The sequence below is a fragment of the Chanos chanos genome, chromosome 6 (genome assembly GCF_902362185.1).
Source record: "Chanos chanos chromosome 6, fChaCha1.1, whole genome shotgun sequence".
NCBI lineage: Eukaryota > Metazoa > Chordata > Actinopteri > Gonorynchiformes > Chanidae > Chanos > Chanos chanos.
The window spans coordinates 29,144,542-29,159,293 of record NC_044500.1 but is presented as its reverse complement, the minus strand read 5'-3'; the positions used below and the strand labels follow the sequence as shown (position 1 = coordinate 29,159,293).

The window sequence follows — 14,752 nt, the reverse complement described above, 5'->3', positions numbered from 1 at the left end:
GTTTTCCTCATACCACTTTATAACTGACACGCCTTCATGTGTATTCCCGCGATCTAAAGTTCAGTACTCTGATTGGGTAACTGTTCTGAGTAATCTCCAGGACTGTGTGCATGAAAAATAAACAAATGGAAACCTCACTCGTTCGATCCATGTTGCATGGCCTCCTACATCGAATGGATTAGATCGTCCCGTCGTTGAATATCGTGGCTAATTTTGGATGAGAAAAAGGGTACTCCTCTAAAAGTAAATTATTTTACTAGTTCTGCCAACAAGACATATAGATGTCAATCAAGCTAGCTTGCTAGCGAGTCTGTTGGCAATGTATTTTGTAGCGCAACCAGCAAGTTTATAATTGGTGCTGACTTCAAGACGATCTGTGCAAAGCAGTGTGGAAGCTCACGTACTCGCCCAATTTAAACAGCTAATTTAGCGATTCAGTTTACCATTTTATATCGAGATTAAAATATTGCAACCCTAAGCAACAATTTTCATATTTACTCTATGGCTTAATCTCAGTAACCAGTCTGCCATAGTTAGCCAGGGAGCTCAGCAAGCAAACTTCTGTTTCTTGTAATTTTGTTGCATTACTTTAGGGAGCATTTTGTGTCTGCAAGTTGCACCTCATGGTGTAGCCTTAATAAGGCTGTATATTTTCGTCTTGTTTCAGCCCGGCCAGAACATTCCAGGATCCCAGATTAAGAGGATATACTGAACAATGACAACGGAGACTCATGTCAAAGACATCAAACCAGGACTCAAGAATTTAAACCTCATCTTCATCGTATTAGAAACAGGTGGCTCACCTTTCATAAGTGATCTGCGAACTAATTTTTGTACGGTTTTTGATGTCGAGATAAAAAAAACACTTTGACAGTCCCAAAAACCGTACGACTGTACACACTCTACACATCTACACCCGTCTATACATGAAATGATTCCTCCATTCAAAAATGTGAGGAGGAGAACGAGTGCGTTTAATCTGTTCCGTTTGAATACTCAGTGACTTGTTACAGTAATCAAACCTGAACATTTACTGCTAGATGTGAACAGAACGTACTCTTCATAGCAAATTTTATAGAGGGGCATATGTTTGACATCAGGGGCCTGCGAGAGATTATCTCAAATATAAGTAGAGCACTTAGTGTTGTATTTTGAAATTACTAGATGTCAGAGGTATTAGCAAATGCTTAATGACATTTGCCAGCAGGATTGGGTGTTTCATTATCATCTGCTGGCAAAACTTTTGTTTGTACTGGTCTAAACTTTGAGTCTTCCTTGTTGCTCTGTTTTTTTAAGGACGTGTAACAAAAACAAAGGATGGACATGAAGTACGCACCTGTAAAGTAGCCGATAAAACTGGCAGCATCAGCATCTCTGTTTGGGATGAGGTGGGCGGGCTCATCCAGACCGGTGACATCATCAGACTTACCAAAGGGTGAGTCAGCAAATCAATACTCATCTTGCAAGGCAGGGCTATTCTATTACATATTCAGATGCGCCAGAATTCAAAACCAGGCTTTGTTCATGGGTCAGAAATTTTGGTTTCCTTGTTCACTTCTTTTTCCCCTCTGACAGAGACATATTCTCTTAGTTTAACTATGGCTCTTAGCTTGCTGACAGGCAGGTATCGACTTTGTGTGGCAAAGCAGATGTTTATAGTGCTGTAAAGCGTGTAAAGAGTGATACATGGTAATACACCCCAGTACTATCATACTGCATGTATCAGCACTCATGGAAGGCCTCGCATCCAATCAAATTACTCAACCGGAAGTAACCGCTGTGTAATTTGATTTTGACTACGATTGCCTCTTGGCCATGGCAGGTCGCTCTTTCGCTGGATTTGATCTGTAGGCCACCAGTTGAATACGTTATAGGGACAAGTCCCTCAGAAAGTCAAATTCATACAACCTTTTTTTTTCTCAGCAGTTTTAAAAATGTTGATATTCAGCATTGAACATTGTCTCTTACACGCCTGTTTGAAACAGCAGCCTGTATGTCACATTAGCATTAGTTAGCCTGAAAACCTTAAGTATTCTAAACTAAACTTGACTTCAGCCATTGATTTCTTCCTAGATATGCCTCAGTGTTTAAAGGCTGTCTCACTCTGTACACTGGGAGAGGAGGGGAGTTGCAGAAGATTGGAGAGTAAGTCCTAAGTCCTGTTTCATTTAAAATGACTGCAAAGGGGAAAATATTCTTTAAAGTTTGAGCTGTTTGTTTTCCATTTTATTTGATCCAGATTCTGTATGGTCTACTCTGAGGTGCCTAATTTCAGTGAACCAAATCCAGAGTACTTGGCTCAGATGAATAAGACAGTAAGGGTTTCTTTTCCCTCCGGAGACATTTGTGATAAAGGTTATGTTGTATGTCATTGTGTCATGCCTTAGTCAAAGGAAGCACCAGTAATTTATTGTTACTGAACACAAATATGTATTGATTGTTCCACCCATTAAAGGTAACATTTATATGAGAGAATCTATTAATGATTTGAGCTAATTGTTTTGTAATTTCACGTCATGAAATCTTGTCAGACACACGGGATGTTTTACTGTCTTCTTCTGTGGTCAAACAAGTGAAGTTTCAATTGGATTAAATTAAAATGTACATTGAATGAAGTTACAGTTGTCAATTTCTCATTGTCATTAGAACTAATATCCTCTCCTTATAGGGACTTGGTGACCAGGGAAACAACATGAACATCAACAGTGGTACATCTGCTGCTCCAGCTGGTAAGCTCTGAACCTGCTAACACAAAACAAACTGATGTCTGTCAGGTTTAAGAATTAGAGTGAATTTCAAATAAATAAACCATTGTCAATGAGGTCACACATGAATTTGAAATTAAACACAGAAATGAACAATTATCTAAATCAATACATTTAGTCTGGAAATTAATCAACTTAAAAGATGATTGGTTTCCCATAAAACTGCAGATGTCCATTTCACAGTTTTCATATTTTGTACCCATATGGTGTTGTACTTTTAATTGTTTTTGTATAGGATAAAAGATGTTGTAGTCACTCTAAGAGAGAACATACATTCATTTTTTTCATTTAACTCTGTGAAGGAAATGAGGCAACCAATGGAAATGGAGTAGCTCCTCAAACCTCTGGAAACTCCACCAATACCCAGCAGGGTGGGCGGGTCAGTGGCAGTAACGGAGGCAGGAATGCAGCCACTCCAGTGACAGTAGCCAACACCATAAGCAATGGGAAAGAGACTAGACGTTCTGCCAAGAGATGATTTTGAGACCAGGAACCAATCATTGATTTTCATAATGACACTTCTGTTTTGTGTTATCATCTGATAAAAATAACAGTAAGACATAAAAATCAGCTGTTTTTACACATGAACACCTAACTGCTATTTCATTTTAATTGTATATTATTTTGTATAAAAGACCCGAGAGTTGTGTGTTTAAATGAGCTGTTGAAAACTTAGTTAACTTCAATTTTTCATTCGGACTATCAGATTCCACAAGGAGCTTTGTTGAGGCACACAGTGGGAAGACTCCTTAAGGACTCACATTTTTAGAACCTTTCACTAGTCTCAATTTGAGTGTAATCAAAGGGATACTTCCGTTCTGAAATGGGCTTCACATGAAATGGGCCCCCCCCCCGAAGTTCTCAGAGAGTACAGACTTAATGAAACAGTGGTAGTTCATTTGGCAGAGATGGTTAGTGCCAAGTTTTTCAGTCACATGACCTTTATTAATGCATGTTTACACTGCTACAGCTCTGTTTTCTAAACTTCTCAACTTTTTATTTTCTGTTATGACCTTTTTTTTTTTATTTGAGAGCTTTTGTAATTACTCCCGTTTCTTAAACAGTAACCGGTGTGGATATCTATTGAACCATTTTACTGAAATTACTCAGATGTGCAAATATTTGTTTCTTATTTCTCAATTCTTCCTGAAAGAATTGTAGATGTAAACAGTTAATCATTCAGGTAAGTCTGTCTGTACATGTATAAAATGTTTTTAATATAACCTTCAAAACTTTTTTTTTTTACCGGCATTAAAGCAATTATATATGTAAGCCTGCCTTTTGTTCCATGACTAACACTGTTAATGCAGTAACTGTGATCTCTTAGTAATGTAGTTCAAATCAGTATGCAGTGATCAATGAGATAACAGACCTGATATAGCTAATATAATGTAAATTTATAATTAAAAACCTGTCGGTTTTCAGTCTACTACTTGTGTGTTTGCACTGAAGAACACAGCAATGTTAGGTTCAAAGAGCTGGACTGAGGTACAGTGGAACAGGAAAGGCATGAGTTCTTGTTCTATTTTCTGGTGAATAATTCTGATAGTTTCATTGATCAGTTCTCATTAAATGATGCAACATTATTGGATTATTGACATATGGTGTAGTAAGCCATAAAAATAACTGACTTTCTTTGCACCGTTATATTGGTGTATGAATTACTGCTGCTCTCCGTGCACTCTGCATCAGTTTGCTTCGGAAGACTGACAGTAAGCACCAAGAGTAAGGACGCCCATAGTGAGGCCTATAGCCATGAATATTATACTAATCAGTCATTTGTGAAAGCAAACACCTAGAAAAGATATGAACAACCAAGCAAGAGGTATTAAGCAATAGCACTTTATTTAAACATAAACAATTCTAAGCCACAATATTTAATAACAACACTCATTGGCTGCAGCATACATTGTACAAAATTAATCAGGTTCCAATGCGTTGGTAAGTTTCTCTGGTTCTATATTCAGGTCAATGCATCTTTTTTTTTTTTAAACTTCAATCACTTTTTTTTTTTGACCATGTATGTTACATTTTGTAACAAATACCCATTCACTAGCACAGGAAATGACTTTACAAGGCAAAGTGCTCTCAAAGATTGCATTGTCACATAAAATCATATCTGGCATGGAGAAATCTGGGGGCAGGGACGTTTTTTTTTTTTTTTTTTCATATTATTTTGGACAACCGTCATAGCCCTGATAACCTAAATCTTGCTCGGAAGCTAAAGGTGTTTCAGAGGTTAGGGATTTATGGTATGAGTGCTATCTCATGTTTGTTTGTTTTTCTGGAGTTCTTTTTTTCCCTTTGAATACTCAAGGCTGGATACGGTAATGCTTCCTTCACACTGAATGCCACATGCACCATGAAAACCAATCATTCGACAGTACTGAAAGGAGCATTTGTTATTTGTTGCTTTTCTAATTAAGTTACACACATACAAACGATCTCACAACCTCACATTGTCATATATAGGTATATTTCATAATAGCATGAGATCTGTAAACTTAATTCTTTTTTTTTTTTTGTAGATATATGGCTCAACTTACATACCAATGCACTCATTTTAGAATGTGGTGTGGAAAATAATTGCACAGTTGCTTAGGGTGCATTCAAAGGGATCATTAAAAGCCTACATCCAGTATTCGTTTCTTGTTTTTTTTGTTTGTTTTTTTTCCTTTTACATGGGTAATATAAAGCAAAAGGTTAAATCTGCTACACCTCTGAAGATTTCATTCTCACCAAAACGGTTTGGCTGAACATTCCCCAGGTTGGTTTAGAGGTAATACTTCCAAAGAATGGCCACATACATACACGTACGTACACGCGCGCACACACACAAATTGCTCTAATCAGTTGCTCATTTGTTGTTTTAAAGATATAAAGAAGCTAAATATTCTCTCTTTCCTATAATAATTTTCCCTTACTGAAATAACAGACAATGCACTAAGGAGACACTGATAAGCTGTACATATTGGAGGTAGCCAAAAAAAAAACAAAAAAAACGGTATCAAACATAGTAGTAATAAGGATAACTGGTTCTTTTTTTCGCCAGAAAAAGCAACATGTTGAAACCAAAATGTTATTCCACCTACAGATGATAGTATAATTCTCCATGTTGTCCAAGAACCATTCTTCATGATTCTTGAACATGAAGCCTGTTTACAAGTAGCTAAGTGGAATACACAAGTACTTCAGGAGGAGCTAGTAAAACACGTGCTATGTTGATCAGCAGGCTACGTTGCTAGGAGACAGACAATATTCAAAAACAAGAAGCTAATGAATGTGAAATCTGTGATGCGCTAGCTCCTTGACAAATTTCAATGTCACCCATCAGAGACTAAACATGATAATCAAATGAGAGAGAACATCTTCTCCATGGTCCTACAAAATTCAGCATGCTAAGCTACAAAGAAAAAAGACAAAACACAAAACATGGTAGGCTGTCAAGCAGTAATTAGCAAAAAGGACGAACTTTCAGTAGAGAAAATTATCAAGCTTTGTTTCATCCCAGTGTTTTTATGGTGCTAGGTTATTTTGAATATACCAAAAATGGGATACTGTGTAAACTGAGTTCATTGTCAAATTGAACGTCCCAAAATCTCTTCACAATACCCCAAAATTTGCTAAAGAGCAAAATCAAACATGTAAACCAGAGTAGTACCATAAGCTCACTTACACTTGGAAAAGGGAATGTATATTTGCTTTACCAAATTTGAAATCAAAGAGTCTTTAAATCTTAGTGTAAACTTCAAATGTATCCTGATGTTCAACAGACATGGGAAAAGAACTTCCATATTTTTTTATGTCATTATTTTCTTGTCCTTAATTCCCTGATGGAAAATATTACAGTTGTGTCACAGGAGCAGCCTTTCCTAAAGTAGCTGCGGATGAAGTCAGGCCACTCAAGACCTCAGCAAAAGTACATGAAGACTGTTGCAGTATCGTGCCAATTCATTATCCTCCACTGCAATCTAGCAGACAACACTAACAGATGAGTAAAATTATTTATATTGTTACACATATATACTATCAAGCCACTAGACTGTAAAACACTGTTTAAGTTCTATATTTAATTTTTTTCCTTAATGATGGAGTGCAAAGATTTCATGTCTGAACCAATGGTTATTCGCTGCAGATCTCATGAGAGCTTGAAAGAGAACAGAAATTACCTGGACATATTTAATACACATGCAGTATCTCACACTAACTAGATTTATAATGGGAAAAGACTGACTAAAACACACAGAAAAAGTTGTCTAATCACCCAAAAATAAAGAGCATGTTTTTCCTTATGCTGTTATGCAGACCTGAATGAAATCAATATATTATTCCACTAAAATTCTGAGCTACAGAAAAAAAAATTGCATCTGTTTTTGCCTCTACAGGTAATTCGAAGTAAATAAAAGCACACACGTAAATTGTTTGTACTTAATGTTTGCTTTTTGTCTCATCACTTCCAGTTAAATGTATCTGCATACAAAACGTGAACCATGCACCAGAAGAAAAAAAGAAGAAAGAATAGCTCACAAAATCTGGCCCTTGAGAGAATTTTCTGAAGTTGTTTAGTAGCAATACTCAGGAAAAATCTTTTAAATCCTGGTCTAAGAGAGCATGTGAAAAGTAGAGCATGCCATTTAGTACTATTAAGGCTAGGCCAATCATTCATATACTCTAAATATGTGGTAAAACCCTGTTGTGGTGTGAAAAATGCAAGTATAGGTTCCTTTCAGTATATTTTTAAAAGAAAGATTATGATAAATTGTGACAAGCTCTGTGCGTCTATGTCCAGTCAAAGTATCTTAGCATGGACAGGTGCTCATGAAAGGAAACATCACTCCCTTTGACAAAATAACATGTCCTTTCAACTCTAAGTCTCTCAAAGACAGATGAAAATAAGATGTTAAGCCAAACTTGACTAAGGCAAAAGCAGACTGACTGTCCACTCAAAAATGCTGTGTATTTGAGGTAATAATTGCAATAAATTTGAATAAACATATGAAAAGCAAGATGTAATGTTCTTTGGATTTGTGCTTTGAGGAAATAACTTCCAAACAAAACTAGCATAAAGTTCCAATGACCACAGTGATTTTCATGACAAGACAGTTGTAAGATTAAAACAAAATGGCTTCCAATTCCTCATGCATGCCCAGTCTTTAATTAAAACAAAAACGCTACAAAGACAAGAATCCTCAATGTTTAATGCAGTATAGTAACTTGGCAGCACTAAATAAAGCTTTTAGTTTGTGTGAATGGAAGACCATATGCAAAAGTTTGAAATGACCATCTGCTAAAAGGCATAATTCAATAGAATCTTACTAAAAACTCAAAAATATCTTGTAGCAGGTTTGCACTACATTATTACTGTTTATAATAAGTTGTGGATTTAGTATGCAGAAGATTTAATCCTTCAAAAGTATGCAGGTACTTAGGGAAAAAAAAACCTCACAAACATCTAACTTTTAGATTAGCAGTGTGATATTTCTATGTAAAATGTATATCTACTATGTAGCTGCTATTTGTTGTCTGTAATTTGTTTGTTTAGTGGCCAAAAGAGTACATTTCCTTACTTGAATAGAAGATTCATTCTCTCAGGATGGAAAAAGGATGCCAAGAATTCCATTCTCAAGTGTGTGACAGAACTGTTTATAAGCATCTGATCCTGTTTTCCTGCTGCCCAACATTCTTCTCAATGTCCCATGTGAAAAGCAAAATGTACTGTCCTCCACTAAATCATGACCAGTCATTTAACACTGAGGTAATAGTTCAATCTCCGTTTACAGCTTATCAACTGAAATGTGGGGTAAATGACACTAGCTTTATTTCCTAAATATTTCTTCCAAGCAAAAAAAAAAAGAGAAAAAAAAAAAAAAAATCAGTGGTTACAGAGACAAATTTAGGTCCAATGGTGCAAGGCAAAATATCTCACCCTAATCAACATGGCATGTATCTGGCTTGTTCAGACTAGTGATAGGATCAGACAAAGATGATGTTGTGAGAAAAGGACCTGTACGTGCCTCCCCTTGTGTAGGATGCCAAACACTGACAGCGCTCCTGTACTGTCAGAACTCAGAGAACTAAAAAAAAAATGCAGTAAATGTACAACAGAGACTATTCCCAGACAAACATTCATATATGACGGAGACTAAGCCCAGACAAACGTAAGCCATATTGTTACGCAACAGTGATTGAGGCTCAGGAAAATATTATTCCAATGCTCATAACCGGCATCATATTGTCTCCAGTAATTCACACTGTGATCCATAGTGTCAAAGACATGCGGCAGAAAGTCTGACCGAAGCTTTCAATCAAATTGCAAAATATTTCTAGTTACATCAGTGTTCAATTTGCCAAATAAGGGTACAAATGGGTTAGCAGGCTCAATAAACTACTGATATTAAAAAAAAAAAAATCCAGTCTAATTTCCAATGTAGTCTGCCACCAAGTGTAATCATAAAAGAAGGAACACTCATTTAATCATATCTTATCTACATGTAGAGGCAATAGTAAAATATGAGGACAGTACAGACAGGTCATTCTACCAAAGAAAAGTACTTTTTTTTTGTTTTTTTCTTTTCAACGTAATTCAACACATGCAGTGGTAGGAGTCAGATTTGAAGTCAACACAACACTTCCACATGGGTCAAGTATGACTGAAACGACAAATTTTGACTGTTTTGATTTGGTACCTGTACTGTGAGCAGATTCCTTGTATGTCCATGTTGAATCTAGAGGTCTATTTACTTCCAGACCAAAGTAATAAACACTATATTTTACATAGATGTTAAATTTATTCTCATTATACAATATCAACATGGTATTTATATATTCATATATAAAACATGGTAACTCTTAAAACTTCAGTCACAATTGATATAATGAAAACTTGCACTGTACACCTATCACCAGTAAGGATATGTCAGTAAAGCAGAGAAAATTACCATGGTGTACATTTAAGTTTAAGAAGTTTAAGGCATGCGTTCTATGGGGGGGGGGGGGGGACGGGAGTGGGCGGGGAGGGGTTACAAACTAGAAATGAAAAAGTCGAGTTCTATTGCCTTAAACTAATGCTTCAAGTAAAGAGGGACATTAATGTCCGTGGAGGTAATCAGGACAATTCCCAGAAGACCATGCTGCTGACAGCATCACTATAGTTACATCTGACATAACAACTGACAATAAGAATAAAAAATAATTGAAAATGAGTATCAAGTGTCCAAGCAATTTTTTTTTCTTTTTGTCGTCTTCCACTTCTCTCTATATTCTTCCCTTCCAATAAGAATGTAGATGTTGTCAAAGTTATTCAATGCACGTTATGTATATTTCTCCTATTTCCCCATGACCGCCACGGCATCAACCAAATAATGTTTTCTCAACTGATGACAGAGAAAAGTTTCACCCTAACAATAACATGCTCTAAACAAGAACCACTTGCAAACAAACAAACAGAAAAAAAAAAAAAAAAGATCCTGACCTGTAGCACCCTATTAAAGGACAGAAAAGAAAATCATCTGCCATTTGCCTCCATTTGCCCTTTATTCCATAGGTTCCTGTGATTTCATATAATGGACAACTTCCAACGCCGTGCTTTTTATTGTGCAAGTTCACCCTCTCCTGTCATTTCTCTGACTGGCCCATTTGCTATATTGCTTTTTCCACTGATGATCTAAAACAAGTTTCATCTACATCTCACTTTTACATCATGCACATTCATGACAATCTCATGCTATGCCTGAAAACAAGACAATGAAAATGCTATCGACGACTCATCATTCTCAGCTGGTTGGTGACCTTTCCCTCAGCAGCAACTTGATGCAATTTCAAAAAGCACTCTGGGTATTGTGGTCCTCTAACATTTGAGCCTGTCCAGGGTGTTACTTCTCAAAAAATCCCTACCCTCACCTTCGACCCCCTCCCTCCCACTTCCAACCACAAGACCTTACTGATGCCCTATTGTGTTCATGACCCATCAGCTGTCTTGAGCCACGTCGAATTTTGCCCTTTTAGAGGTGAACAGACAGCTGTCTTTGCTTGAGAGTGCGGCTTTCAGCAAACTTGTGAGTACTGAAGCGGAGAATCTGACGGATGACTTAATGGGGAATGTGATACAAATAAACATACAACGCGATATTTGAGTAAATTTAAAAATTTCACACAGACAAAGGCAAAGGGCGAGGGTGGTGCACAGTCATCTGAATTCAACTTCAAGTCCCTTTTTACGATTCTCATCCTTTTCTGCCTGCTCTCACCAGACAATGGTAGAGCGATTCCAGTGAGATTAAGACAATTTTTTAAAAAATATAAAACGACAGATAGATTCGGGGATTTCTACGGCACTTGTGGGTCTAAGTAACAGCATGGGTGTCGTTAAGGTCATCAGCTTTGATATGCTAACGGTATGTCATAGATACAAAGACATTTCCAAATTAAAAACTTGATATGTATGTGGCATAAATGAATTAAAACAAAAAAAAAAACATAAATCACATAACCTGGAGGTAACCGTAAGGCATCTTGACAGAGAAAACAACTGAATTCTACGTCAGACCCAAGGTCGCATAACGGTAGGCTAACCTGGGACAGGCTGGACCAACTAAAGGAGGTAACTTAAATACAGGGCTGTTTAAATTCACATTGGTGTGTCATTTGTGCTGATCAAACATAAGGCATAAGCAGTGGCTACAACTCCATAGGCTCTGCATTCAAACCAATAACACCCCGAAAAAAGCTCAAATACAGAGGACCGCAATCCCTAATACTTCACAACGACCGAAACAATCATCTACACAAGGAAGAGGAAAGGTCAAAAAAAGTGTAGTTTACTTTCTTTCTTTTTAATGAAATTTTACTTTTTTACTTTTGTTTCCCCACAGACAGTGCAGTTATTCCACAACCATAGCTCCTGCTTGAATTTCGACCTTACATTCACTTTATGTCAGCAATTTTACTGTATTTATGGCTCATTAGAGATGTCTGTAAGTCTACATTTATCTACATACTTTGTGTTCTTCATCAAATGTCAGTTTTTTTTTTTCTAATTTACGCCCTTGCTCTTTTTTTGGCAACTCATCAAAGAAAGGCAGTGCAAATATAGGTTTCAGTTTGAAATGTACTTTGTGCTACGCACATGTGCACATAGAGGTGCAATCTTTACTTTTCCACTGCTACCCTACACTGATCCCAAAAGAGAGATAAGATCCCTCTTACTTAACTGTTGCTCACACAGACAGACAGATAGACAGGCAGACAGACAGACGGACAGACAGACACACATACAGGCTCACATGCGCGCACACACACACACACACACGCACACGGTCATGCGGACAAGTTACCATTCCTCCTATCGATGAAAAAACTGTAACCTCAAAAGATAAGTTAATATCTATATAGGTAACATGTATACATAAATACACACATACATATTGAGATATTAAAGATACAAAAGTGCGTGTTCTTTAAATAAGTGCTTTGGGTCTGGGTTGAGTGGGGGGGAAATGATTTTGTTACGTCATAGAAAAATCTAGAATTCTTGCAGACTGTATAGGGGGAGGGGGCACCGAAATGACTTCTCAAGTTTTCCCCACAGTACAAACAGAGCTGCTGAAAGGAGCTGAAGAAAGAAAAAAGGTTCTCTCACCTCCCCCCCTCGCAGCCCCCACTTTAAGCTCCCTGCATAATTTGTCCTCTGTTTTGGTTAATTGGGACCCATAAGCAGTTTTAATCACAGTTCTTACTGATTCTTAGGAATTTAAGGGAAGTTTCTAATATCCGCCAAAAACTAAGCCTCTAAGTGTGAACCTTTACACTACCCGCTTCTTCAGACATGTCGAATAATAACCTCCTTAGGAGAGGTTAGCAAAATGGGGTGAGAGGTCTTGTTACACAAAGTCGTTTTTTTTTTTTTTTGTTTTTTAATCCTTTTTTTTTCATTTGACAAAATAAAACAAATCAGATAAATATCCTTCCTCCACCAACTTATTCAGAATATTATTGAATGGCTTACAAGTCGATGATATCCATCATCGTCTCGGCTTAACCCCTTTTACTGACATCGTATATAAAAAGGCTTATGAAAATGCCACAAGAAATTCAGGTAGGTTAATACAATCATTTTTTTTTTCAGCATATTTGAACGTGTATGAGGGATGGCAATGACTCTGCGGCAGGCATTGGCCATCTCCACATATAGTAAAGGATACTGACTTTCTATTTTTTTTTTTTCCCTCTCTCTCTCTCTTCATTTTCTTTAAAGGCTTTAAAATTGAATACCTTGTGGATAACCAGTACTGGCCACATGAGGGTGCAACACAAGCGTTTTGTTTTTGTTTTGTTTTTTTCTCTTTTACTTCTATCTGGTTTTTTTGTCCCCCATGTCATCTCATCTTTAGGGATGGCTCAAATCCACCTCCACAATTTGCAATCTCAGTCTGCAATGTACATAATGTGTTTAGCTTGACAAATTATTTCAAATATTTGAGTTACGGTGTCTATGTTGTCTTAAAGAAAACAATTCGAGATATTAACAAAGCGTACTAAGTCAGCCAATACTGATGATTTATACAAAAGACAAAAGATGTGCTGAGGTATGGTAACTGGGACATTTTTGTTTTTCATGAAAAGAAAACCAAAGCGCACACACACAATGATTGAGGAACAAAAACTAATTATCTTATTCTAGAGAGAAGTAAATAAATAAATTTTGAATGATTAATTAATTTCCTCTTTCAATTTCAAAAGCCCTTACACTCTATATACTGATTGTCTATTCAAAATAATGAAATGAAACAAAAAAAAAACACAACCAAAAAAAAACAAAACAAAAAAAAAAAACACCTTTGCTTCCAATGTGATACAAATCGCAACCCTAAAATAAATATGAACCAAAAAAATGAGTAAAGTATCACTGACATGGCTAACGTTATGCTGGTAATGGTTCTGTAGAAATAAAACGGCTGTATTGCACTCCACTACCACTGCAGCATGCTTCAGGCAAATTTCCACTTGTGCAAACGTTTCTGTCAGCTTCTCAGCTAAAGCAGCACAGCTCCTCAGAGGTGCAAAGTGTGAGAGTGTCATTCTGCTCTGATCTATTCATTTTTTTTCTATTATACATTAGTAATGTTGACTGATTTCATTAACTGATTTTGACTAAACTGATCCAAAAGCTAAAGTCACGTACCTAAAAGAACCAAAATTCTAAATCCAGTGACTGGCAGAAATCAAATTACATTCTGTCAGTATGTACATTGTTTGTGTTTGTGCGTGTGTGTGCGTAGTTGTGGGTGTGGGTGTGTGTGTATATTGGGGAAATCCACTAGTACGATATAGCCTTTGGTAATTTGTTCTTTTTTCAAACATACCACCCGTTTGTTAAAGGGTGCACATGCACGCTGGGTTTCTGATAATCATCGAAGCAAAATTACTCAAATGCCAATTCTCTCCTCTGAAAATAAAGAACTGCTTGGAGAGATCGAGACAAAGTGAGGTAATGCGTAAAATGTAGAGGGCTTTGTGAATATTGTTCTTCAATAGAGGCAATGAACAATACACAAAAATGGAGACCCGTTTTAACAAAAAAGAAAAAGAAAAAAAACATATACAATATTGACAATAAAAAGGCAGCCAAGTTTTAGCAGCTTTAACGAAATGACCGTTGAAAATGTCTTTCCTTGGATGGAACCAAAAAAAAAAAAGCCTCTTTGTGCAAACATTGGCATTTAAATGTGAAATTAAAAATTCAAATTAAAATTAAAAAAAGGTAAACGCTTGCTTTTAAGCAGCTCATTTTAGAAATATTACAGTCTTACTGATTGGTTTACTTCCTAACTGACAAAGAGACAATTTTGAGATTGGGGAGGGGGGTGTTTGATATGTGTGCTTCTGGGTTTTCTTTTCAATTCAAATCAAAAGTCCACTAAGTGTAAAACAATGCAGAACTGTTCTCCTTTCAAGTAATCAAAAAGGAGGTTTCATAGGCTGATTGGATG

At 36.6% G+C, this 14,752-nt stretch overlaps 1 protein-coding gene across 1 annotated transcript; it reads left to right on the top strand.

Annotated features, from left to right (window-relative positions):
* Window positions 1-673: 673 nt before the first annotated feature.
* nabp2 (nucleic acid binding protein 2) lies at window positions 674-3,472 on the top strand. Its single transcript, XM_030777631.1, has 6 exons — window positions 674-794; window positions 1,297-1,435; window positions 2,074-2,145; window positions 2,240-2,315; window positions 2,669-2,729; window positions 3,068-3,472. The coding sequence occupies exons 1-6, from the start codon at window positions 716-718 to the stop codon at window positions 3,241-3,243; spliced, it is 603 nt and encodes a 200-aa protein (XP_030633491.1). The 5' UTR covers window positions 674-715; the 3' UTR covers window positions 3,244-3,472.
* The last annotated feature ends 11,280 nt before the right edge of the window (window positions 3,473-14,752 follow it).